The 26,382-nt window shown below is 42.7% G+C and overlaps 1 protein-coding gene across 2 annotated transcripts in view; it reads right to left on the bottom strand.

Annotated features, from left to right (window-relative positions):
• Positions 1-26,382, bottom strand: part of MAP3K4 (mitogen-activated protein kinase kinase kinase 4) — a 115,913-nt gene that overhangs the window by 57,043 nt on the left and 32,488 nt on the right. For both annotated transcript variants that reach the window (XM_069769521.1, XM_069769522.1), the window contains exons 2-5: positions 17,576-17,766; positions 9,696-11,077; positions 6,717-6,974; positions 4,918-5,064 (exon numbers count right to left, since the gene is read on the bottom strand). In XM_069769521.1, coding sequence (XP_069625622.1) covers positions 4,918-5,064; positions 6,717-6,974; positions 9,696-11,077; positions 17,576-17,766 — 1,978 coding nt within the window. The remainder of the gene's footprint in view (positions 1-4,917; positions 5,065-6,716; positions 6,975-9,695; positions 11,078-17,575; positions 17,767-26,382) is intronic.

Here is a 26,382-nt window from a genome sequence, read left to right as displayed (position 1 = left end):
TATAAAAATTCAGATCACCCTCCTTTTGCCCCCAATTTTCTTCTAATGACATTTCTGTGCATCAGGGTGGGCTTAAGAGGTAGTATCTCCTGTTCCTCCACCTGCTTCCTATGTTTCCTTTACAAATCACTGATTATTCAGTGACCTGCCTTCTTTTTAAGTCTCATTCTACAGCCGGTTTTCATCTCTTGAATAAAATAAAGCCGGAGACCGATCATGCGTAGATCGAGATTTCAGACCAACAGCGTCTTCATGGAGCCGAAATCTCGAGCTACGCATGTGCCACCTCTGGCACCATTTCATTAAAGACTGGCCACGAATCACACTGTGCACAGATCCTGACAGGGCCTTTATAACGATAATAAGATACATAGTTCCTGTGCGCTTGTGTACACTCTCATATTTGGACATCTCCAATAATCTCCATATTCACCCTTTAATCCATTCCCTCCGCAGCAAAGCCTCATTTTTGTCCTTTTTTTTTTTACTCCACATCTTCCCAGACACTTTTTATTATAACTGTATGATGATGATTTTTTTTTTTTTTTTTTTGGGGGGGGGGGGTTCGTACCATTAGAAAGTAACGTAGAGGCCATGTCCGTGAGCGCTCATGTCTAAATGATAGAAAAATTCAAATTTCAATCAGAAGTTCCACATAATGTATTGGCAGACCTCCTGAATGTAGTACTAATAGGACCCATATTCTCGATTACAGGCAGGCATGGATAAAACCTGTCATAGTAACCCTACAGTGACCGGATTACAATTTTTATTTTCCACACCAGACTTCAAAATAACAAATGCATCTGTTTGCTTATGCTCAGTAATATATGTATGGCTCATAGCCTTAACACATGAGTTTTAAGACCATTGAAAAAATTATAATTTTAATTGTGTTATTTGCACATTCATAATATGCGAGAAGTGTATTTTGCTCTGTATTTGAGAGGCGAGTTGCAGTTTATATTGTCCTGTAATGGGTCATTATGACATAAATCATGACAAATATGCATATCCCGTCACAAACAGGAACCAGCACTAATTAAGGTAAACACTAATTTTCTTTTGGACCATCATCCAATGCATACTTCACGGAGCCATTTAGCTTGTTTGGTACAAGTAAACATGTTTGAAACCACATAAATTGAAGTTATGAAGTCAAAAGGAGAAGTAATAGCTTTGTTTCCCACAACTTGAGGCCAAATCGCAGCTGCCGAGTATAACACGTTCATAGCCTGAGGTCAAATAGTCTTCCTTATAAATTACAACTCAGAAAAAAATCAGGTTATTTAAGGACATTACCCATCAAACATGAGGATAGGAGACTTATTTAGTTTTGCATAAACCCAGTGATAAAGGCTTTCTAAAGTATTCAACCCCTTGGCATTTTTCCCGTGTTTTGCCACTTCACAATCTGGAATTTCAGTTTGTTTTTTGAGGCTTTGCATCATCAGTTCATGTAAAGTACATTCCTACATCTGTGAACACTTGGTTTTCATTTTATTGCGAAACAAGCAACAAATAGGACTAAATAAATGAAAGTGTCAATGTGCATAACTATTCACCCCTCAAAAATCACTATTTTGTAGAGCCTCCTTTTGTGGAAATTACAGCTAAATATCTATGCGCTTTCCACATCTTGCCACTGGGAATTGTGCCCATTCCTCAAGGCAAAACTGCTCCAGCTCTTTCAAGTTAAATGGTTTCCTCTGGTGAATAGTAATCTTCACGTTTGACCGCAGATTCTCAGTTGGATTAAGGTCTGGGCTTTGACTTGGCCACTCCAAAACATTTCCATGCTTTCCCCTTAAACCACTTGAGTGTTGCTTTAGCTGTATACTTTGGGTCATTGACTTGTTGGAGGGTGAACCTCCGTTTCAGCCTCAAATCACTGACAAAAAAGTTTTGCTTAAAAATATTCTTGTATTTCGCACCATCTCTTTTCCCCTTGACTCGGACCATTTTCCTGGTCCCCGCTGCCAAAAAACATCCCCACATCATGGTGCAGCAATCACCATGTTTCACTTTGGGAATAATGTTCTTGGGGTGATGAGCCGTGTTGGTTTGGCAGTTTTTACCTTAGTGGCCAAAAATTTAAATTCTGACAACAGCACCTTCTGCCATACATTTGGTGAGTCTCCGACTTGTCTTTTGGCAAACTCAAAAGAAGCCTTACAATTTGTAAGTAAAGGCTTTTTTCAGCTCGCTCTTCCATAAAGGCAACCTCTATGGAGTGTATGGTTTATTTTGGTCGTATGGACGGACTCGTCTCTACTTGGGAACTCTGCAGCTCCTTCAGGGTTACCTTTGGTCTGCCTCTCCAATGTATTAATGCCCTCCTTGCACACACTGAGCTCTTTGGTGGGTGATGCTCTCTTGGCAGGTTTATTGTGGCACCATGTTCTTTCCATTTGATGATCATGGATTCGATGGTGCGCTGGGGATCATCAGAGTTTGGGCCGCCAAAACCCGACGCAACCAGTGCACGATGGACGTAATGTGTGGCCATACTTCGCGATCTGTCGGCAATACAAGTCTATGGGAAAAAAACGCATCCTGCGGGCAAGTTTGCAGGATGCGTTTTTTACCAAAACGACGCATTGTGACGGGGAGTGCCCGACGGAAATGTGAAAGTAGCCTAAGAATGGGGGCACAGGGCTTATATTTAAAGCACCACTCCAGCACTAAAAAATAACACTGGAGTGCTGCTTTATGATCTCATGGGAGAACTATACCTTCCAGCATGTCCTGCAGATCATATGACATGCTGGGAGTTATAGTTCACTACAGGAGTGGCAGAGTGCTTTATTGTGTGTTGTAAAGACTAACCTTTTAATTGTGGCAGCCAGCCACACTGTGGTGAGGTAAAAAGCTGGAGCATTCCATGATGGCACACACAGAGCGCTCCCTCTTGTTGCCTTTCCACAGCACAGGTCATAAGAGGAAGCCTGCAGATTGTAATGCTGAGTATGAAGGACCTGTGAGGACATCAAGAAGAGGGAGGGCTCTGTAATGCCATGTGATGCTTTAGCCCGCCCTCTTCATGACATCACACAGGTCCTTATACCTCAGCATACAGCACAGCCTGTCAGGTATGCAGCGATCTTATCTCCCCTCTGCCACCCTGCTGCTGCCCCCTCCTCCACGGGACACACAGATCTCCCCAGCTGCTGCAGGAATCCAGCGCTGGGGAAATCATGCGTGTCCCTGTTTAAGTGAATGAGTATTCATGTGCTGCTCCCCTCTCCCTGCTCAGCTGACAGGTGGGCGGGGAAGTGGCTAATGAATATTCACTGCACTTTAATCATCGGGACCACATGGTTTCCCCAGCACTGCAGCCAGGCAGTGGGGACATTTTACTGCCTCCTGTGAGTGGTAACCCAGTGCGATCCCACTCTGCTGCTGCCACCCCCTCCTCACATGTTACATCGGGACCATAAGACGCACCCACACTTTCCTCCCAAATTTGGAGGAAAAAACTGCGTCTTATGGTCCGCAAAATACGGTAAATACTGACCAAATACTAAACGTGTGAACATGGTCTTAATGCTGCAGGGAAAATCAACTAACTGCCAGCTTTCTCAACAAACAGATGAATACCGTATATACTCGAGTATAAGCCGACCCGAGAATAAGCCAAGGCACCTAATTTAGCCACAAAAAACTGGGAAAACGTTTTGACTAGAGTATAAGCCTAGGGTGGAAAATGCAGCAGCTACTCGAATTTCAAAAATAAAAATAGATACCAATAAAAGTAAAATTAATTGAGACATCAGTAGGTGAAATGTTTTTGAATATTCAAATTGAATCAGGAGCCCCACAAGATGATCCATACAAAATACGCCCTATATAATGCTCCATAAAGTTCATGATGGCACCATAAGATGCTCCATACAAAAATATGCCCCATATAATGCTTGAAAATAAGGCAACCACAGCAGGCAATAGTATATATGTAAAATCATACTAATAGAGGGAAACATCCCATGTATCCAGCCTGTAAATGGATATGTGTGGGACACACTAATGATTACTAGAGACAAAACCACCGAATAAAACTAGTGCCATAGTCCAAAGTGAATGCAAATCATGAAAATTTATTATAAATATATAGAGCGACAAAGAACATGGTCATAAATAGGGAAACATGTGGCAACATACAGCATGGAAGCTAAGAGCAGGGTGGCGTATACTGCGCAATATACAGAGTAGTACCAAATAGAACGCATCAAGCCAAATGTATACAAAAATCCATATTGACAGTAAAAAGATAGCTATTAATCAAAGTTGAAAACATGCCATATGGAGCAATAGAGTAAACATACCAGTATACGCATGACACCACGCCGACTCAGACCCAGTGGATAATATGGTGGAAGAGCAAAAAGGTGGGGTAAAAGCGTGCGGTCTGATGGTCTGATCTTTACGAACAGGCACAACAAGGTCTACACAGTGCCACCTTGGAAGTCCTGAGCCTCGCCACTTCCAGGTCTGGATTCGCATACCGACAAGGAATATTAATGCTTCGGCAACCAAAGGGATTTTAGGCTATTGGATGATTCCAACTTGGGGTTTCCATTAGGGAAACTTTTTTTTTTTAGCATGACTGCTCTCCTGTGTTTAACACAATAAGTCCATAATGACAAGGTTTGATGTGGAGGGAACCAACATGGCCCGATGGCCCTCATAGAGCTCTGAATTCAACCCCATCGAATATCTTTGGCACCAATTAGAGTAGCTTTTTACTGGATTGGCACAAATTCCCACAGACACGCTACAAGTTAATCAAAAAATTGGGCCCATAAAAAAATATATATATATACTGTATGAAGTTCCATTAACAAAAAAAAAAAAAAAAAGTTATGTGAAAACGTTCTCAGGGTTTGATCAATCAGTACAGGGAAAATAAAAGCTTACCATTAACATTTTATGCAGGTCTTCCTCAAAAGCATCAATGTTACAGTCAGGCTTGTGAAACTCATCTAATACTTCTCGTAGCATGAACTGATAGTATTGCTTCATTAGCAGCCCACCTTTCAGCACTTCTTTGCACTCTCGTACTAACTGTAAGGGAAATACATTACTGCATTATTTGGTGATGGCACATAGCGAACATGCATAATGCTGGTGTAACCACTACCATCAATAGTTCCGCGGTATTCAAACTGCTCTACACTATTTGGGGTCTCAGTTTACGGGCAGTACAGCCTATACATTTGATATTATACTCTGTACTGGATACAATAAACTACAAACTTACTGCTACAATTAATAAAGTGCTTGATTTGATATTTTTAATAAATGTAATTTAAAATATATATATATTTTTTGGGCATATCTGCACAGTGTGCATCATTATTGCATTTATGAAAGGCCACTGGTGTGAGCCAAGTTATTTTCTGCGGTTATCGTGAGACTACACATTTTCAGACGACTTTAGTTTTAATGTGTATGGGGGCCTTTAGAACTGTACTTCCCAAATATAGCTTCAGCAAAAAAAGGTTATTCTTTGCATGTTGGTATTTTGTGTCATGAACAAAGTGTCACTTCTTAACAGTTGTCAAATGATCTCTCTGCAGGCATGGTCTTCATTGTTTATCCACTTGACTCCTCTCCCAGTGATAAAAATCAGTCCTGGTCAAGTGATAGCTGTGACTGGTAAACTCCTGCCTGTCTGTGATACAGGTACTGTAGTGTTACCAGTCCTGCATCTGTGTAGCCATCAAAAAACAGAATTTTATGCAAATTGGAAATAAGTAGCGTAAATATTACTAAATAGGACCTGTCACAAGGTTAAAAGTGGTCAGTTTTTTGTTTTTACTCTTATTTTATTCCCACTGCTCCCCTGATTACTTGTTGTTTTTTTTAATCCACCATACCATTGCAGAGAAATTTAGCACCATTTTGTATTAGGATTTCCAAGGGGTTGTGGCTCACAGGATTCTGCATCTTTACGCTGTTCTACATTATTACCCTGTGTAAGCCACACCATCCAGTAAATAGCAGAAAATTAGCACTAGAAATAAATTAAAGAGCTGCATAAATAAAACAGCAAAAAAGTGGCCACTTTTGATCTGGTGGCAGGTGGTCTATAAATATACTATAACCAACTTTATTTGCTAAAACCACAAGGGCTACTCATACATTTCCCATGGTATAGTAAACTGACAGTTTGCACATAATAATAATAATAATTTTTATTTATATAGCGCCAACATATTCCGCAGCGCTTTACAAATTATAGAGGGGACTTGCACAGACAATAGACATTACAGCATAACAGGAATACAGTTCAAAACAGATACCAGGAGGAATGAGGGCCCTGCTCGCAAGCTTACAAACTATGAGGAAAAGGGGAGACACGAGAGGTGGAGGGTAACAATTGCTTTAGTTATTCGGACCAGCTATAGTGTAAGGCTCAGGTGTTCATGTAAAGCTGCATGAACCAGTTAACTGCCTAAGTATGTAGCAGTACAGACACAGAGGGCTATTAACTGCATAAAGTGAATGAGAACAATTTTTTTTTTTTTTTTTTTAAATAGGCCACATTAACAAGCAAGAATGTACTTTATATTCAACTCTCCGGCAAAAGGATAAGACTCCGTGTTGTCTTTGCTTGTTTTTTCGATGTACCAAGATCTAAGCAGTCCGTTTCTGAAGATAATGACATCCAGAAAGCACCAGGTGCATAAAGGAAGAAAACATTCTATAGTTACCTGTTTAATGCTGAGAAGGGACGGCTCTCCAGCTGGTCTCTGCTCCAATCTCAATTTGAGACATTCATGAATTACATTTAGAAGAACACGGCAAAGGACTAGGAAGGCTGGCTCAAAAGATGGCAAGTCCATGGCATTCAGCTCTTCTAATGAGATAGGGTCACATGACAGGTCCAAGTTTTGTGTGGAACTAGAAGATTGCTTTAACAGGTCCGGTAAATAATCGGAACATAACATGAGGTCCGGGAATCCTGAAGACTGTACACGTGAAAACACAAAAAAACAATGTCAGTACTAAAGCATTGGAATTTGCATTGTTCGTGCTGGAAGTTTACATCAAGTCCTGGCACTGACTCATTATTCAACACCCAGATTATGATCTTTAAGAAATATACTTGGGCTAAGGAGCATGAATTGCACCAACGGCAGACATTACTTAGAATTCAGTAAAACCTAAAAGCCTTGTACTTATAAGTTTACCAGAATGTTTATCTGCTACACAAAGAACACACTGTGACTTCCTAATGGCACAAAATATCCCTCCTATTACCGATACTTTATTTCTGAAAATAGTAGTGAAGTGTCTGAAGTTACATAACAAGGAAAACAGAACACTAAAAAACCTACTGATTTGTATTCTTTAGCACAGGCATGGGCAGAGTGCAAGCCGTGGACATGTGGCCCACTGACTGTTCCTGTCCGGCCTGCAGAGAGGGACAGCTAAAGGGCTGGAAACACCGGGCGTACCACCACATGGTATCAAAACTTCACCGCTATCTGCATCCTGAGGACTGGAATGATGGAACAGGGAGCCCTCAGCTCTCTCCTCCACCACCGCCTGCTGCACACACCACAGGAGCAGTGGGGGACAGGCTCTGGGGAACAGTTCTGTTTTTCACTTTTTAAGATGATCACCACTTGTGGGAAAACTGGGTGAACATCATACTGAGTAAGGCGCTGTGTGAGGACATCATGTAAGGGGACATTATACTGTGCCGGACATCAAACTGGACATTATATTGTATTGGTAGCTGTTCATTAAGCTACAAGGGCTAAACAGCAGCAGCAGTACCATTATAAACGTAATAAAAAGCAGTAAAATAAATATCGTTGATTAGCCTCTGCAGGTAGGAATGTTACAATAAGCCCCATCCCAACATGTGTTTGCAGTACCAGCTACTTCAACTTCATTTTGCTCAATATTAAATCATAAAAATCCATATATTATTATATTACTAAAGTAATAATATTGAGCAGAATTACGTTCGGCCTGTTGGGTCAGACACCCACAACAATCATGGTCTCATGTGGCCCGCTGGGAAAATTAATTGCCCACCTCTACTTTAGCATCTAGGTGCTAGGAAAAGGTCTCCAATATATACTAAATCAAGCTGAATGTTTGGTACTGGGCATAAAGTCACCATACTATTTGGCACAGAAGATCTGCACAATTGAATCGACTCTGATGAGATGTAATACCAGATGCAGGTCACTAACTAGGATGGCATTTTTTTGGAAGAAACTATCAAACCATTTTCTTTTTCCTTTGAAATCTCACGCACCCATTCCAATAACTTGAAATAATCAGATGTCAGTCTGCTGTCTGGATTTGCATGCAGATAATTTTAAAGATATCAAACAAAAAAGTTCATAACAACCATCCTTAAAAAATGTGCTTTGGAGTTTACTTCCAATGATACAAAGTGAATCTGGCTATACAATCAAGAAAATGTATACGCAGATCAGATAATAGCATACTTTATATGAAAACATTACAGATTTTTATATGTAGAAATTCCTATGAAGATCCCACATAATCGCTACATATTAGGCAATTTTCACTTATACTGTAGGTACTCCATTCTTACTCAGTCTCATCTTTAGAAACAAATAACCTTTTAACAAGCAGTTGCTAATGACTACTGTGACAAAGTCACTGGTGGAGTAATGGAGGGGAGATATGCATCACTGCGCATGATGGCGTCAGTGATGTGAAACCAGAGTAGTTTTCTCAGGAACACTACGTGTTGTGAGGGTTAAATTAAAATTATAACATGGGCTGGTTTTAGTGAACATCTATAGAGTGGGTGGGAAGGTGTCCATTGTATCTCCACCTACAGAGCCAAGCACTGCTGTGTGCCAGCAGGAAATTTGGTGATGTCACAATCATGTGATCAGTCACATGGTCTGGGTCTTAAATGGCCTTCATGGTTCAGAGTATGCCTGGAGAGGGAGCAATCCAGAAAACTGAGAGCTTAAAACCCTGATCCTTGTTTGTTCTGCTAGCCAGGAGTGGGAGGAACCCCGCTCTCAGAAGGACTGCGTTTTCTGCCACCATTTTGTTTTGTTTCCCTGTTTTGCCCAGAGGGCTGTATTTTCTTTACTACACCTTGGTTTATACTGCCTATAATAAACCAAAGGAAGTTCTTAAAGCAGCAGTGTACCAGTGTCTATCTCCTTGCACAGCAGAGTGAGCAGATGTACCATACTACCTTAACTGTCTAGATAACGGACCTCAAATTAAATCTGTAGGGAGATCTAAGCTGCCTGATTCACATACAGACTTCCCTCATTAAAATCAAATATGTCTAGGGACAAAGGGGGGCTTTATCATTGCCCAAACGAAAAGATGCACAACAGATTTACGCCATAATTTGTGACTTTTTTGCTCTGTTCTAAAAAAAAGTGCAGCAAAAGGGTGCAGGGGGTCACAGAAAGCCCAATAATTCTACATCAGCCTATTGCTTACATAAAATTGATTTTCTGGCATAAAGTCTTGGGAACTCTTCTTCTCTTACCTTTGTGCCCAGACTTCTTCTCAGTCAAATTGGTTTTTAAACTATGTATTCTCTGAAATGTTGCAGGACTAAAGAGTAAAATATAATTGTTTGGGTAAAGAAATCTTCTGACAGGTATCACGATAAATATTACATATATTATGTAAATACATGTATATATGAAAAGCCCATGAACACTAACCTCCAGTTTATGATCAGTCTTTATCAAAGTTGTGCGTGCCCTCTGGAGTGAGCCATCCATTAATTTATGGAGCCTTAAAATTAACTTTCGCAGTCCCATTTGCTTTAATGCCTTGTCTACAAATGGTCTGTATATCGAAGTCACACAATCCCGACTACAGCCACCGTCATGGCTGCATTCAGAAGTTGCCCAGCACGAGTCATCCTCCGACACAAATCTGTCCAATTTCAAAAGGCTATTGTCCTCTTTATTAAAATTAACTTTTACTTTGCAGTTTAAGTTATTTTCAGAGTCAGCACTGGCATTAAACATATTGTCCATCTCCTCTTTTTCATCTTCGCTTTCTTCTGTACAGGTTCCTGAGCTTTCGGTGCTCATAAGCCCTTCCTGTTGTAGATCAGTGTCCTCTTCTTCTGGGCCATTTGATGGGCGAGGTGAAGATATTTCAAACACTGGCCAGCCAATGTCAGAAAGGTTTTTGATACCCAGAACAGTTCCCATAATCCTGAGCTTGTGATTCAGGTCCTTAGTTATATTAAGCCATAAACAGAGTGCCTGCACCCGTGCTTGAAAGTCTTTTGCAGCATACTTTTCATAGTCCCTCTGGAGAGCTTGTAAAGATGGGTAAAGTGCCTCAATATACTCCAGAAGTTCCATTATCTGTTTTACTTGCTCAAAAGAAACCCTTTGTTTCTGGATGTGGTCATGATAGCTTGAGTGACCATCTGCAAAAGCTTCATGAGGGCTGATACATGACCCTTCAGAGAAAGTCCCATTGAGATCCCCCCCATTGCTGACAGAAGACAGTCTCCCATAATTCACTTTAAAAGTTAGTATTTCATTGACAATTTCTGGTATGGCCTGTCGAGCTGTATAGAGATACAAGTCTTGGTCATTAATACTGCGGCCGGCATGCCAGGCTTGTAGCTCCAGCCAGAAAAGTTCGTTCGATCTGTTAAACCACATAGAAGAGGTTTCCTGACCCCTTTGTTCCCTTTCTTTCTTTTTGGAGACTGAAGTAAGCTTAAGCAGAAGCCGGAGAGTCTCAAAAAACTTCAAGCGGTCAGCCGGGCAGTCTGTTCTTGAGGTCTGTCGTGTGGTCCTGGCAAGAGGAACAGGCACAGACACTGGTAGCTTTGCATTGCTGCAGCCAAGGCTGAGGTAAGGCTTATTAAGGTCAACATCTGGTATGGATTTTTTTGGCAAGGATCCACAGCCAGGATCCAGCATAAAAGAACATTGCACATTTTTCTTGCGATCTCTTTCTGTTGTCCTGAGAGTTGCTCTGTTCTTCTTTTCCTGACGATAGCTGTGATCCTCTACATTATCAGTACTTTTACTTAATTCTTTCTGAGGTGTCTGATTTGGTGTGCTCATCTTTTCTGAAAAAGAAAGAAAAAAAACAATAAAAAAAACAGAACATTGACTTTAAGTACATAAAAATTCTTTAACATGTGATGTAGGTTCTATTTTTCACCCAAGATACCACAAAATAAACTGATTACCCAATCTTGTGAATGGGGTCCATTGCACGTCTATTTTACCACCATTAAATGTACCTGTCTAATTCTGCTGTTTCTTCTGCAAAGGATTGTAGGATTGTAGAGCATCTGTATCTACAAAAGATGAGAGCTGGAAGAAACCCTGGATTTGTAAACCCTCCCAAGTCTGTATATGATATACGGTACACTTGTTTTGGGTGCCCAAAGATATCTATGGCAATATTTTCACTATGCGTGCACATGCTTTCATGAGGAGGTCAAAAAGGCATTGTCCCCTGATGAATCTTGCTTAAATATCAATATCGGATTGTCATCAGTTCTCCCGATCAGTCTACTTTAGTATGTTATTTGACTGCCCCGTAAACTAATATTCAAGACACTGTTATTCCTTTAATGAGAACCTGTCATTCGATTCACACCGCCAAGTCCATGGGCAGCATGTATCAGGGCTTGCACTATGGCAGCCAGGTTTTTTTTTTTCAGAAGCACTCTGGAATTTCAGAGAGACCTGTCAATCTTCTAAAGCGATGTGGGGAGAAGCCAGCCAGGGACCGCGCCGGACTAAACAGGTCTCTTGCTACTGTCCCCGGCCAGATTGTGATATTAGGTTTTCACTGAAACAATGGAGAAATCCAAAAGATAGCCATACCTGGCTGCAACCATGCAGCCAGTCTCTGATTCATGCTTTGGGCAGCGTGAATCGAATGACAGGTTACCTTTAAAAATTTGGAAGAAATTCCCCATATCTAAGGTATTTGACCCTGAACACTAACACTGCAACCATGCTGACAGTGCTAGACTGCCATTTACAGAATAAAAAAATCGTGCGGTGCTGTTGATTTACTCATTTACAGACAGTATACCTGATGATGGCACAATGCAGGGGTGCCTGCGCATTATTTCATGACTAGGTTATTCCAGAGTCAGAGGAGATTCGTTCAATAGAATGAAAAAAAATGTAAGTATGGATCTGGGCAAATCATACATTTGCCCTTAAAATCATGTATATCTCAATAGACCTGTACCAATCTGACCTTATGTTTATGTGGAAAATCATTCCCACAAAAATATTACTAGCATACACATAAGGATACCGTAATTACACTTGTTGTGCTAGTCTAAATAAGGTCACAAGCAGGGTTGTCATCTGTCCAGAAATTCCTGGACAGTCAGTACAAATAAGGCTCTTTTCCCGTATGGTGTGTCAAGGAGTTTGAAGCTGGAGAGACTTGTGCAGATTTTTATCACCATTTTACAGTCCACAGTGAGTGCAGCTTATGATCTGTTGACATATATCCCTTATAATTTTAAAGATTTATTGTGGTCATCCAATTACTGCATAAAAAAGTTGGCCATCTATAAAAAATAAAGTTGGCAGCATTGAACACAGGGATTGTCGGATGTAAAACTCTAGCTTTGCCTTCACCCCGCAGTGTTAAAGAGTTACGGTACTTTACATCCTATATAACGTGCACTGCAATGAGCTCTACAGCCTACAGGAAGCACACCGCTTTCTGCCAGCGGGAACTGGCTGCAGGTTCTGTTGTACATTGCAACTACTCGTAACATAGGGCTAACCGATTAACATATATACATATTTATGTTCGGAGGAATCCTGCTCTGGCAGAAAATATGAGAAGTTCGTGTAGAGAACCCCCCTTCTATATCAGCATGGTTATTTGGGATATTTAACATGTAGGTCCATCCATATGCTATCCCATAGATATGTACACACGCCACATAAGGTTCACCTTCACCTGTTACTTGGCGGAAAGGTTGGCAATTTACTGAGTGCATTAGGACGTATAGCAACTTTTACTGCGCACGTCACTCAGATTCAGGATGTCACAGGAAGTGATGTGATAATTCTGATGTGGTCCAGCGTGGAGCGCCTACCAGCCTCCATTGCGCATGGTCCAAACATGGAAGGGGCATTGCAGCAAGTGACGCGGTGGCACCTCCGTGTAGAACACACATCGGCTGCCTACCCCTGCACGTGTGTACTCTATTGGCCTCTAGAGCGGACAGAGAAGCCTAGTGAATAGACTGCCGGATTTATGAGGTGGGCGTTATGATATTTCTTTTGACTAATGAAGGGATATTTAAACCCACAGGCTTTGACCAACATGTATGCTGACAATATCATAGCCTCTCTGGCATCGCCATTATCTGCCAGGCTCATGAGGAACCGTGTGGATGAACAAACGCATTGAGGCGCAGTCTATTTCCATGATAAGTCCCTTACTCTTTTTCATGAGCCCTCAGCATGATGCATCTAAGACTTTATTGTTCCCATGTAACCTATAATTCTGGATTCTTATTCCACCCTTGCCTTCATCTACTGTTATTCATAATAAGGTTCTATTCCATAGGGCACTTACCCATTATTAGTTATCATAGGGACAGATCATCTATTGGCATTTTATTGTTTTCTAGTATATCTCGTTTATTATCTACAAAAAACTTACAGGAGATCTATCATCCGCTCCTGAGAAAGAGGATGTTCCTTGATCCATTTTAGCTTAGCAATATCACAAATTGACTTATATCTTCATTTCTTATCTTAAATGGAACCTGTCACCCCCAAAATGAGCTAATAAGCCCACCGGCATCAGGGGCTTATCTACAGCATTCTGCAATGCTGTAGATAAGCCCCCCGATGTATCCAGAAAGATGAGAAAAAGAGGTTAGATTATACTAACCCAGGAGCGGTCCCGCTGCGGTCCGGTCCGATGGGCGTCACGATCCTGTCCGATGGGCGTCGCGGTCCGGAACCTCCCATCTTCTTACGATGACGTCCTCTTCTTGTCTTCACGCTCCGGCGCAGGCGTACTTTGTCTGCCCTGTTGAGGGCAGAGCAATGTACTGCAGTGCGCAGGTGCCGGGAAAGGTCAGAGAGGCCCGGGTGCCTGCACACTGCAGTACTTTACTCTGCCCTCAACATGGCAGATAAAGTACGCCTGCGCCGGAGCGTGAAGACAAGAAGAGGACGTCATCCTATGAAGATGGGAGGCCCCGGAACGGACTGCGACGTCCATCTAATCAGACGCCCGCCCAGGTGAGTATAATCTAACCTCTTTTTCTCATCTCTCAAGATACAACGGGGACTTAGCTACAGCATTACAGAATGCTGTAGATAAGCCCCTCATGCCGGTGGGCTTAGCTCGCCTTCGATTTTGGGGGCACAGGTTCCCTTTAAATCTGTGTTTTCCAGCCAGCCTATTATAAGGGACATCAAGGGTGCCAACCTACACAGACAAGCAGGAATCAGCTAGGATTATTGTAGGGGCTTTCTAGGCATATTGTAGTTCACTTTGGTCTATGCTATCATGCTTTACTTATTGCTATAATTCTTTAATGCAATTTCATTATTGTTTGTCACACTGGGTTAGTGTTTAATATTACGGTAAGTAATAAAAACAGTTTTAAAAGATTATATGTTCACTAGTGTTTAGCATTCCAATACTGCAAATATCGGGTATCAGCCGATATTCGCTGCATTGGAATTCCGATACTGAGTTCCGATACTCTTGCGATATCGGAATCGGAAGTTCCCATAGTGCAATGATGCACTAGAATGGAGTGTGGGCGGTGCGTGGGCAGAGACTGCGTGTGTGTGCGGACTGGGGTCTGTGCGTGACCGTGGGGGTCTGTGCGGGCTATACATACAGACATACAGTACATTAAACAGAGTACATACTCACCACCACTTGTCACTTTGTTCCCTGAAGCCAGTGTCATCTGTAAAAAAAATGTTAAAATAACAAACAACCAATATACTCCCTGTCCGCAGAAATCCACGAGTGTCCCACGACGATCTCCCATGGAGAACGGCAGCATCATCTGATGCGACCGCAGAGCCCCCGGCAGCCCCCACAGAGCCCCCGGCAGGCCCGCACAGAGCCCCCGGCAGGCCCGCACAGAGCCCCCGGCAGGCCCGCACACACAGACGCACACAGTGTCCGCCCATGCACCATCCACATTCTTCCCCCCTCCAGAACAGGATGTATAAGGACAGAAAGGGCTCATTTACATACCGATAGGGCTACAGGTCAGACAACAAAGATACAAATGCCACTAAAAATCTAATCCTACTAAGCCTTGGCATTGATTTGGTTGGTTTTCAGCCAAATTGCAAGTCTGAAATAGTCATGTGACAGCATGTATGCACGACTGGTCTATGAAATAATGTGCCAAAAAAGTTGCTGTGTCGCACTAACCTAAAAAGCATGAGTTAACCGCTTGTAAGAAGTCCAGCCTGGTCAGCCTAGTCCGCCGATGGCCCTCCTCCAACAGTGCTACCAGAAAGGCATAGATTACAAGAGCTGCTTGTACCAAACAGGACCCTATTCGAATGAATGTCAGGCCCGAACACCCGGTGTTTTACACGCGGTCATCTGTATGGCAGCGCGCAAAACAGCGGCTCCGATAGGCAGTAGTCTTTCAAGTTACCGCTGGACAGAGCGTTGCAATTTTCACTTAGCGTGAGTCAGCAGCTGTGACAGTGGTAAAAAGGTTACCGCCGGTCCCAGGCGTATGCTGATGAAAGTACTTCACATCATTGTATGCCCGGTCTCGCCAATAGCAGTGAGAGCAGGCGTACGATGATGAGAGTATTTATCAGTCGGTACCTATGCAATAAATATGTTTAAATAATTAAATGTGGGGTCGCCTATTTTTGCAGGCAAAACTGACAGCTGAGGGCTGCCATCAGCATGATCTTAGCTGGTTATAAAAAATAGAGGAGTCCCACGCTGTTTAAAATTATTTAAGTAAATACATTTAGGACAACCAGTCAAGCTAAATCAGACAGCTGGAGGCTGGTATTTTCAGGCTGGTAAGGGGTCACGGATATTGGTCCCCCCAGCCTAAAAAATAGCAGCCTGCAGTTGCCCCAGAAAAGGCGCATCTATTAGATGCGCAAATTCTGTCTCTAAAAAAAAAAACAAAAAAAAAAAAACACCATATTCTTCACCTGTCCCACAATGTGTTCCAACTGTGCAACATCTGAATTTCACTGCTGAGCAGTGGCATGATCTGACTGCCAACCATGAATCCAGGAGAACACCGAGCTCAGCCTGAGAACTAAACTGCAGCGTAAAGCGATGACATCAATAAGGAGAGCGGAGTTCATAGTCAATGAACTCCGATGACCTCGCTGATGTCAGTTATCATGAGAAAGTTCATATTCAAGTGAAGAATATGGTGTTTTTATTTTTCATTTTTGAAAATGAGTAAGGCTATGTGCACACGTCAGGAATGTTTGCAGAAATTTCCTGACAAATACCGGACTTTTTCCGCAGGAAATCAGCGCACTTTTTTTTTCACATTTTTCTCGCGTTTTTTTGCGCATTTTTTTCCCCCGGAGCTTCCCCAATTGAATAATATAGAGGGAAAAACTCAAAAAATCCGCAAAATTAATGAACATGCTGCGTTTTTTTTTTTGCGGAAAAAAACGCAACATGTACACAAAAATTGTGGATTGCATTCTAAGTATAGGATGCTTTTTTCACGGTTTTATCACGTTTTTATAGCGAAAAAACGCAAAAAATCCTGAACGTGTGAACAAACCCTAAAAGAGGGTGAGAGTTATATTTCAAATAAAGGACTTTATTCTCACTGTGCCATCTATATTACAATATGACTATGGGGTTACTAATGCACGCCGAGGGCTGATATGGGCATGTAATGCAGTGAATATTAATTTCTCTTTAGTAGCGGGCACGAGAGTAAGCTGCAGCCGCCGTCTCCTGCCTCCCGTCACCCGCTGCTCTGCCACTTTCGCTTCCCCACCTCCCCACTACAGCCAGTACATCAATACTATAAGATGCCCCCCCCCCCATTTTGGAGGAAAAAATTGTCTTAGGGTACTTTCACACTAGCGTCATAATGCGTCGTTTTGCAGAAAAAACGCATCCTGCAAAAGTGCTTGCAGGATGCGTTTTTTTCCCCATAGACTTCTATTGGCGACGCATTTGCGACGGATTTGCACACTTCGCATCCGTCTTGCGACGGATGCGTTGTGCTTTGGTGGACCATCGGGAAAAAAAAAACCCTACATGTAACGTTTTTTTCTCCCGACGGACCGCTTTTTCCGACCGCGCATGCGCGGCCGGAACTCCGCCCCCACCTCCCCGCACCTTACAATGGGGCAGCGGATGCGCCGGAAAAATGCATCCGCTGCACCCATTGTGCAAAGCGTTAAACGCTAGCGTCGGAATCTCTCCCCGACGCATTGCGACGGGGAGATTCTGACGCTAGTGTGAAAGAAGCCTTACATAGTTCGAAAAATACGGTTTAAGTTGCTTTGTCAAAAGTAGGGTAATGTAATACCATTTAAGGAATCAGAGAACAAGCCAATGTTCGTGAATAACTGACCTTTACATAAAGTCCGAGTCACTGGCCTCCCCGTGCAGTTCCGCTGATGTTTAGTTGACATACGCTTCATCTGTCGGGGAGTGCTGGGAGGAGAGGTGCCATAGAAGGTTTCGGCATTTGTTTCATCTGAAAACTCATCAGCCTCACAATCCAGATTGTCTCCAGCAGCATTTTCTGTTTTACGCATGTGCCTGAAACGTAGAGAAGAGCTTTAATAAAATGGCTGATAATACAAAAGGGGGACAAAAAAAATTAAAAAGATTCTAAATATTTTTAAGATCATGGTGGACAATGATGTAACACATTTGCATTGCTCAATAGATCTAGTTTTGTGTAGAAATTGTTCTATAGGACTTCATTTTCCAAAACACCTGTTAACACATTTAAACTCTATAACAGGTTCCATTAGTTTTACTGGAAGCATGAATTTTATTTATCTGCTCCTCTAACAAAACAGGAAAACAGAAATCCTAGTGCAGATGATAACACAGCTTAACTCTGACGTAAGTGCAGGCAACAGACAATAAGTCATAATTAATCAACCGTATGAAAATGTTTAAAGGCAAAGCAGGAATCGAGCTGTTTACTGCCAGCAACTGCTCAGAGCAATAGTACAAACAGGCAAACACATACCTGTGAGCAGACATCAGACCATCATCAACCCAGTTTGCGCAGATGCGTTACTCTACACACTACACAGGCATTTTCTAAAAATGTAGCTATTTTGCCTGACATCACATGTAAATGCATTAAAATTTATTAAATATTTCAATTATTTTCTTGGAAAACAGCAGCAGAAAATAGTGTTTTTCTAATCTATAGTTTTTCTTCGCTGACCTCCTGTTCTACGTAGACATACCACGACGGGAGAAAATTACACATGGGTCCCCAGGAGAAGCACTAAGGCTGGTTTCACATTTGCGTTTAAATCCGCAGCGTTTAAAACGCATCCGCAAGTGGTGAAAAAAACGCATGTAAATGCATAAAAACGCTGCGTTTTTCAGACGCATGCGTTGTCGCATGCGGTTAAAAAAACGCCGCGTTTGTACGCCTTTACATGCGTTTTTTCCTGCGCTTGCGCTTTTGGTACGCATGATGAGAAATTTCACAAGCTGGTTTTTGTTCATTCTGCTTCACAAAAATCGGAATAAAGCAATCAAAAAGGTCACGTACCCGAAAATGTTACCAATAAAAATGTCAACTCGTCCCGCAAAAAACAAGACCTCACATGACTCTGGATCAAAATATGGAAAAATTGTAGCTCTCAAAATGTGGTAACGCAAAAAATATTTTTTGGAATAAAAAGCGTCTTTCAGTGTGTGACAGCTGCCAATCATAAAAATCCACTAGAAAAACCCCTTATAAATAGAAATCAAACCCCCTTCATCAACTCCTTAGTTAGGGAAAAATTAAAAAAATGTATTTATTCCCATTTTCCCATTAGGGCTAGGGTTAGGGTTTAATCCCTTTATCACCTTGATGGTGGCTTAGGGTTAAGGTACCTTCACACTCAGCGACGCTGCAGCGATACCGACAACGATGTCGATCGCTGCAGCGTCGCTGTTTGGTCGCTGGAGAGCTGTCACACAGACAGCTCTCCAGCGACCAACGATGTCGGTAACGAGGGTAAACATCGGGTTACTAAGCGCAGGGCCGCGTTTAGTAACCCGATGTTTACCCTGGTTACCAGCGTAAAAGTAAAAAAAAACAAACACTACATACTTACCTTCTGCGGTCTGTCCTCGGCGCTGTGCTTTCCTGCACTGACTGTCAGCACAGCGGCCGGAAAGCAGAGCGGTGACGTCACCGCTGTGCTTTCCGGCTGGCCGGCACTCACAGTCAGTGCAGTAAAGCACAGCACCGAGGACAGACAGCGGAAGGTAAGTATGTAGTGTTTGTTTTTTTTTACTTTTACGCTGGTAACCAGGGTAAACATCGGGTTACTAAGCGCGGCCCTGCGCTTAGTAACCCGATGTTTACCCTGGTTACCAGTGAAGACATCGCTGAATCGGCGTCACACACGACGATTCAGCGATGTCTGCAGGAGGTCCAGCGACGAAATAAAGTGCTGGACTTTCTGCAGCGACCAACGACATCACAGCAGGATCCTGATCGCTGCTGCCTGTCAAACTGAACGATATCGCTAGCCAGGACGCTGCAACGTCACGGATCGCTAGCGATATCGTTCAGTGTGACGGTACCTTTAGGGTTAGGGCTAGGGTTAGGATCCCTTTATCACCTTGATGGTGGGGGGTGGCTTATCAGTGTCTAGACTTGTTTTTCTCTATTGAAACGCATGCGTTCAAAAATGCAACCAAACGCATGTGCTTAAAAACGCATGCGTTTACATAGACAGCAATGCTTTTTTTGACGCAAACCGTGCGCAATCGAACGCATGCATTTCCTGGCGGCAAATAGACGCCTCTAGAAATGACTACATGTTGCGTTTCCGCGCCAAGCCGCAAGCGACAAAAAGACGCATGCGTCATCAAACGCGGCAAAACGCGAACAAAAAAAAATGCATGCGTTTTTAATGTTACATATAGAAAAACACGACGCATGCCTTTATATGCGGTACAAACGCTGCGGCAAAAAACGTAAATGTGAAACCAGCCTAATCAGGTCAAAATTCACTCCACTTAGTGTATCAGATACAGGGGCTTCTTGCAATATTAGAATATCGTCAAAAAGTTAATTTCAGTTCTTCAATACAAAAAGTGAAACTCAAATATTAGACTCATTACAAACAGAGTGATCTATTTCAAGTGTTTATTTCTGTTAATGTTGATTATTATGGCTTACAGCCAATGAAAACCCAAAAGTCATTATCTCAGTAAATTAGAATAATTAACAAAAAACACCAGCAAAGGCTTCAGTTCCTAAGCATTTAAAAAGGTCCCTTAGTCTGTTTCGGTAGGCTCCACAATCATGGGGAAGACTGCTGACAGATGTCCAGAAGGCAGTCATTGACACACTCCACAAGGAGGGTAAGCCACAAAAGGTCACTGCTAAAGAAGCTGGCAGTTCACAGAGTGCTGTATCCAAGCATATTAATGGAAGGTTGAGTGGAAGGAAAAAGCGTGGTAGAGAAAGGTGAACAAGCAACCGGGATAACTGCAGCCTTGAAAGGATTGTTAAGAAAAGGCCATTCAAAAATTTGGGGGAGATTCACAAGGAGTGGACTGCTGCTAGAGTCATTGCTTCAAGAGCCACATTCCCCACCCATATCCTGGATATGGGCTGCAAGTGTCACATTCCTTGTGCCAAGCCACTCAAGACCAAGAGAAAACACCAGAAGCGTCTTACCTGGGCCAAGGAGAAAAAGAACTAGACTGTTGCTCAGTGGTCTGAGGTGTTTTCACATGAAAGTAAATTTTGCATTTTATAAGGAAATCAAGGTCCCAGAGTCTGGAGGAAGAGTGGAGAGGCCACAATCAAAGATGCTTGAGGTCTAGTGTGAAGTTTCCACAATCAATGATGGTTTGGGGAGCCATGTCATCTGCTGGTGTAGGTCCACTGTGTTTTATCCAGACCAAATTCAGCGCAGCTCTCAAAAAGGAAATTTCAGAGCACTTCATGCTTCCCTCTGCCGACAAGCTTTTTGGAGGTGGAAATGTCATTCTCCAGCAGGACTTGGCATCTATCCACACTGCCAAAAGTACCAATACCTGGTTTAAAAACAACAGTATCACTGTGCATGATTGGCCAGCAAACTCGCCTGACCTTAACCCCATAGAGAATCTATGGGGTATTGTCAAGAGGAAAATGAGAAACACCAGACCCAACAAACAGCATTCTGTTTGGAATGACTCTCTATATAATATACGAGTTTGACTTTTTGTATTGAAGAACTGAAATAAATTAACTTTTTGATGATATTCTAATTTTGTGAGAAGCACCTGTAGCTCTATGCAAAGACCTGTAGCTCTCTGCCTTCCAGTACCATTAAAATGAATTGGGCTAAACAACAATACCAGGCCAATTTACCCACTACAGTATGAATGGAGCCTTGTCTAGTGAATTAAGAAGCAAATGTGGTGCTTGACCACAGTGGCCCCTTCAATCAGTTGAGTGTGAATTCAAGCACCCCTACAATCAGATATTGTTATCCTGTAATGGGGTGAACTTGGAAACTGTGCTTTTGGCAAACTTTGTATAAATTAGTACAAGCAAAAATATAGGAAACTTTGCAATATAGATTACATATTTGATTATTTCTTCACTTCTGACTAACTTGCGCATGTGTCAGACTCCCAGCCCCGCAGTGTGAATACATCAGAACACACTGCGGGGCGGGATCTCGGGCCTCCGTTACTCGCAGGCGTGATATCAGTACATGAGCTGTTATGAGCTCCAGGGCAGAGCGCACGGCGCATGCCCGAAAAATAAGAGCACAGCGCAGGCGCCGGTGACGTGAGGAAACAGAGGAGGAGGCGGCGCCCGATGCATTGAGGGAATGATGGACGGCTGCGAGGCGGCTGAGTCCGGGGGAGAAAACCTTCCCCTCCCCCCCACCCCCGGACTCAATACAGGTATGGCGCGCAATTTACAAAAGTGAATATTTCAGCGTCATTAGGGAGCAAAGAGGTAAGAGCCACCTCACAGGATGCAGCCTTAGTGCTGCAGAAGGTGGCTCTTTTACCTTAATAGGCCCTGGGAGGGTGACAGGTTCCCTTTAACACTGTACTGTACAGAATGAACTGTTGGACTATTTAGCCACAGGGCTATCATTTTATCTAGGGCATTTCCCCATGTTATTTGAGTGATTTGACTGTAGCACCTTATTATTTTTGTACTTCTGTTATATCAGTTTTTCATGCTCCATGGTTTCTTTTGTACTATTGGACATTTCCTCTTGTCCCCTATACTTTACCCATATGCTATGTAGCCTTTAGACCTTTTGTGTTCCTGGCCATGTGACACTGACTCTTTTCATTTTAGTGCTTATTACCTGTCTAAATAAAATTTGTCTTTTATGGCATGTAATTGTTTGCTTTTGACTTCCGTTATCTTTTTGGCAACTCTGGCATGATAGGAAGTGCGATTTCCTTTTGACCATAGTTCTTTTTGGTTACATGCGTATTGAATTGGTCTGGTCTGTGCTTGCCCCCTCCTCTCAACCACAATAGGCACTCTTGCTCTTTTGATGGACGGGAATGACATCATCCATGTCATGCCCGCAGCGCTGCATATCTTGAGCCTGTGCAGTTTATGCACAAACCAGTGCAGGCGCGTTTCACCGTGTCCTGCTGAGCGCAAAGCCCTGTAATGTGAATGCGCCAGCTTTATTTCCAGGTCATTAGTTCCCTCAAGGCAAAATGAAGTGTACCTATAGAAGTCTGTGCTTTTGTAAAGACAGAGAAGATGGTAGACTCCGTCTGAAGACCTTTGTATTTATGAAATGCACTATCCTGTTTTATATGTTGTTTTATCTACTGTATGGCCTTGTAATGGTTAGCCTGCGGAAAAAAGGTTACTTATAGGGCCAGCCCTTCTTAGGCTGGAGTCACACTAGCAAGTTTTACGGACGTATGAGCACAGAAAATACGTCCGTAAAACTCGCCAAACAAACGGCACAATTATTCTCTATGCCCCTGTTCCTATCTGCCGTATTTTACTGATCAGTATTATACGGCTCTCTACAGCCGTAGAAAATCGCAGCATGCTGCGTTTGTCACCGTATTGCGCAAAAAAAACGCCAATGAAAGTCTATGGAAGCCCCAAAAATACGGATTACACACGGACCAGCAGTGTGACTTGCGAGAAATACGCAGCGGTGTTAGAGAGAAAAGCCGGCAATTCAGTGCGGTGTACAGTAAAATCACACTGACAGCTTACAGTAGAATAGGTAGAATAAATGTGTACACATAGAATAGGTATATATATATATATATGTCAGTGAGACACATATATGTATATATATTATTACTTCATACAGCGCTAGATAGCTTTAAAGCCGGTAATTCAATTACCGGCTTTTGCTATCTCCTTCCTAAACCCGACATGATTTGAGACATGGTTTACATACAGTAAACCATCTCATATCACCTTTTTTTGGCATATTCCTCACTACTAATGTTAGTAGTGTGCATATGCAAAATTTGGCCGTTCTAGCTATTAAATTAAAGGGTTAAATGGCGGAAAAAATTGGCGTGGGCTCCCGTGCAATTTTCTCCGCCAGAGTAGTAAAGCCAGTGACTGAGGGCAGATATTAATAGCCTGGAGAGGGTCCATGGTTATTGCCCCCCCCCCCCCCGGCTAAAAACATCTGCCCCCAGCCACCCCAGAAAAGGCACATCTGGAAGATGCGCCTATTCTGGCACTTGGCCACTCTCTTCCCATTTCCGTGTAGCGGTGGGATATGGGGTAATGAAGGGTTAATGCCACCTTGCTATTGTAAGGTGACATTAAGCCAAATTAATAATGGAGAGGCGTCAATTATGACATCTATCCATTATTAATCCAATACTAGTAAAGGGTTAAAAAAAAAAAAAAAAACCACATTATTAAAAATAATTTTAATGAAATAAAAACAAAGGTTGTTGTAATATTTTATTCTACGCTCAATCCAATCACTGAAGACCCTCGATCTGTAACAAAAAAAATAAAATAAACCAACAATATCCATACCTTCCGCAGATCTGTAACGTCCAACGACGTAAATCCATCTGAAGGCGTTAAAATATTTTGCAGCCACGAACTCTGCTAATGCAGCGTTGTTCCTGGCTGCAAAACCCCGGGGAATGAAGGTGTAGTAGGTCAATGACCTATATTTACCTTCATTTGCGGTGAGGCGCCCTCTGCTGGTTGTCCCTAGATCGTGGGAACTTTCCTAGAAAGCTCCCAGGCTCGAGTTCATATGAGGACAACCAGCAGAGGGCGCCTCTTATGAACTCGAGCCTGGGAGCTTTCTAGGAAAGTTCCCACAATCTAGGAACAACCAGCAGAGGGCGCCTCACCGCAAATTAAGGTAAATATAGGTCAATGACCTACTTTACCTTCATTCTCCGGGGTTTTGCAGCAAGGAGCAGCGCTGCATTAGCAGAGCTCCTTGCTGCAAAATATTTTAACCCCTTCAGATGGATTTACATCGTGGGACTTTACAGATCTTCGGAAGGTATGTATATTGTTGTTTTTTTTTTTTGTTACAGATCAAGGGTCTTCAGTGAGTGGATTGAGCGTAGAATAAAATATTACAACCTTTGTGATTTTTTCATTAAAATACTTTTTAATAATGTGTTTGTGTATTTTTTAACCCTTTACTACTATTGGATTAATAATGGATAGGTGTCATAATTGATGCCTCTCCACATGGTTTTCTTGTACCTTATATTAAGATATTTGTAATGGCTTTCATGTTTATTACTAAATAAAGAATTTATAAAAAAAATAATTGACGCCTCTCCATTATTAATTTGGTTTAATGTCACCTTACAATAGCAAGGTGGCATTAACCCTTCATTACCCCATATCCCACCGCTACACGGGAATGGGAAGAGAGTGGCCAAGTGCCAGAATAGGCGCATCTTCCAGATGTGCCTTTTCTGGGGTGGCTGGGGGCAGGTGTTTTTAGCCGGGGGGGGGGGGGGGGGCAATAACCGTGGACCCTCTCCAGGCTATTAATATCTGCCCTCAGTCACTGGCTTTACTACTCTGGCGGAGAAAATTGCGCGGGAGCCAATTTTTTCCGCCATTTAACCCTTTAATTTAAAGGTACCGTCACACTAAGCGACGCTGCAGCGATACCGACAACGATCCGGATCGCTGCAGCGTCGCTGTTTGGTCGCTGGAGAGATGTCACACAGACAGCTCTCCAGCGACCAATGATGCCGGTAACCAGGGTAAACATCGGGTTACTAAGCGCAGGGCCGCGCTTAGTAACCCAATGTTTACCCTGGTTACCATCGTTAAAGTAAAAAAAACAACCACTACATACTTACTTTCAGCTGTCTGTCCCCGGCGCTGTGCTTTCCTGTACTGGCTGTGAGCACAGCGGCCGGAAAGCAGAGCGGTGACGTCACCGCTCTGCTTTCCGGCTGCCCGGCGCTCACAGCCAGAGCAGAGAAGCACAGCACCGAGGACAGACAGCGGTAGGTAAGTATGTAGTGGTTGTTTTTTTTACTTTAACGATGGTAACCAGGGTAAACATCGGGTTACTAAGCGCGGCCCTGCGCTTAGTAACCCGATGTTTACCATGGTTACCAGCGAAGACATCGCTGAATCGGCGTCACCCACACCGATTCAGCGATGTCAGCGGGAGAGCCAGCGACGAAATAAAGTCCTGGCCTTTCTGCCCCGACCAACGACATCACAGCAGGGGCCTGATCGCTGCTGCCTGTCACACTGGACGATATCGCTAGCCAGGACGCTGCAACGTCACGGATCGCTAGCGATATCGTCCAGTGTGACGGGGCCTTAATAGCTAGAACGGCCAAATTTTGCATATACACACTACTAACATTAGTAGTGTGGAATATGCAAAAAAAAAGGTGATATGAGATGGTTTACTGTATGTAAACCATGTCTCATATCATGTCGGGTTTTAGGAAGGAGATAGCAAAAGCCGGCAATTGAATTACCGGCTTTAAAGCTATCTAGCGCTGTATGAAGTAATAATATACATACATATATGTGTCTACTGACACATAGACATTATATATGTTTTTTTTTTTTTTTTTTTTACACATGGATCCCTTGTATAGCCGTATGTTGGTTTTGCAAGCCTGCGAGAAAAACATGCAGTATGGATGCCATACGGATTACATACGGAGGATGCCATGCGCAAAAAACGCTGACACACACTGCCT

Source organism: Ranitomeya imitator, chromosome 5 (assembly GCF_032444005.1).
Source record: "Ranitomeya imitator isolate aRanImi1 chromosome 5, aRanImi1.pri, whole genome shotgun sequence".
NCBI lineage: Eukaryota > Metazoa > Chordata > Amphibia > Anura > Dendrobatidae > Ranitomeya > Ranitomeya imitator.
The sequence above is the reverse complement of the archived record's forward strand: the minus strand, read 5'-3'. Positions and strand labels throughout refer to the sequence as shown.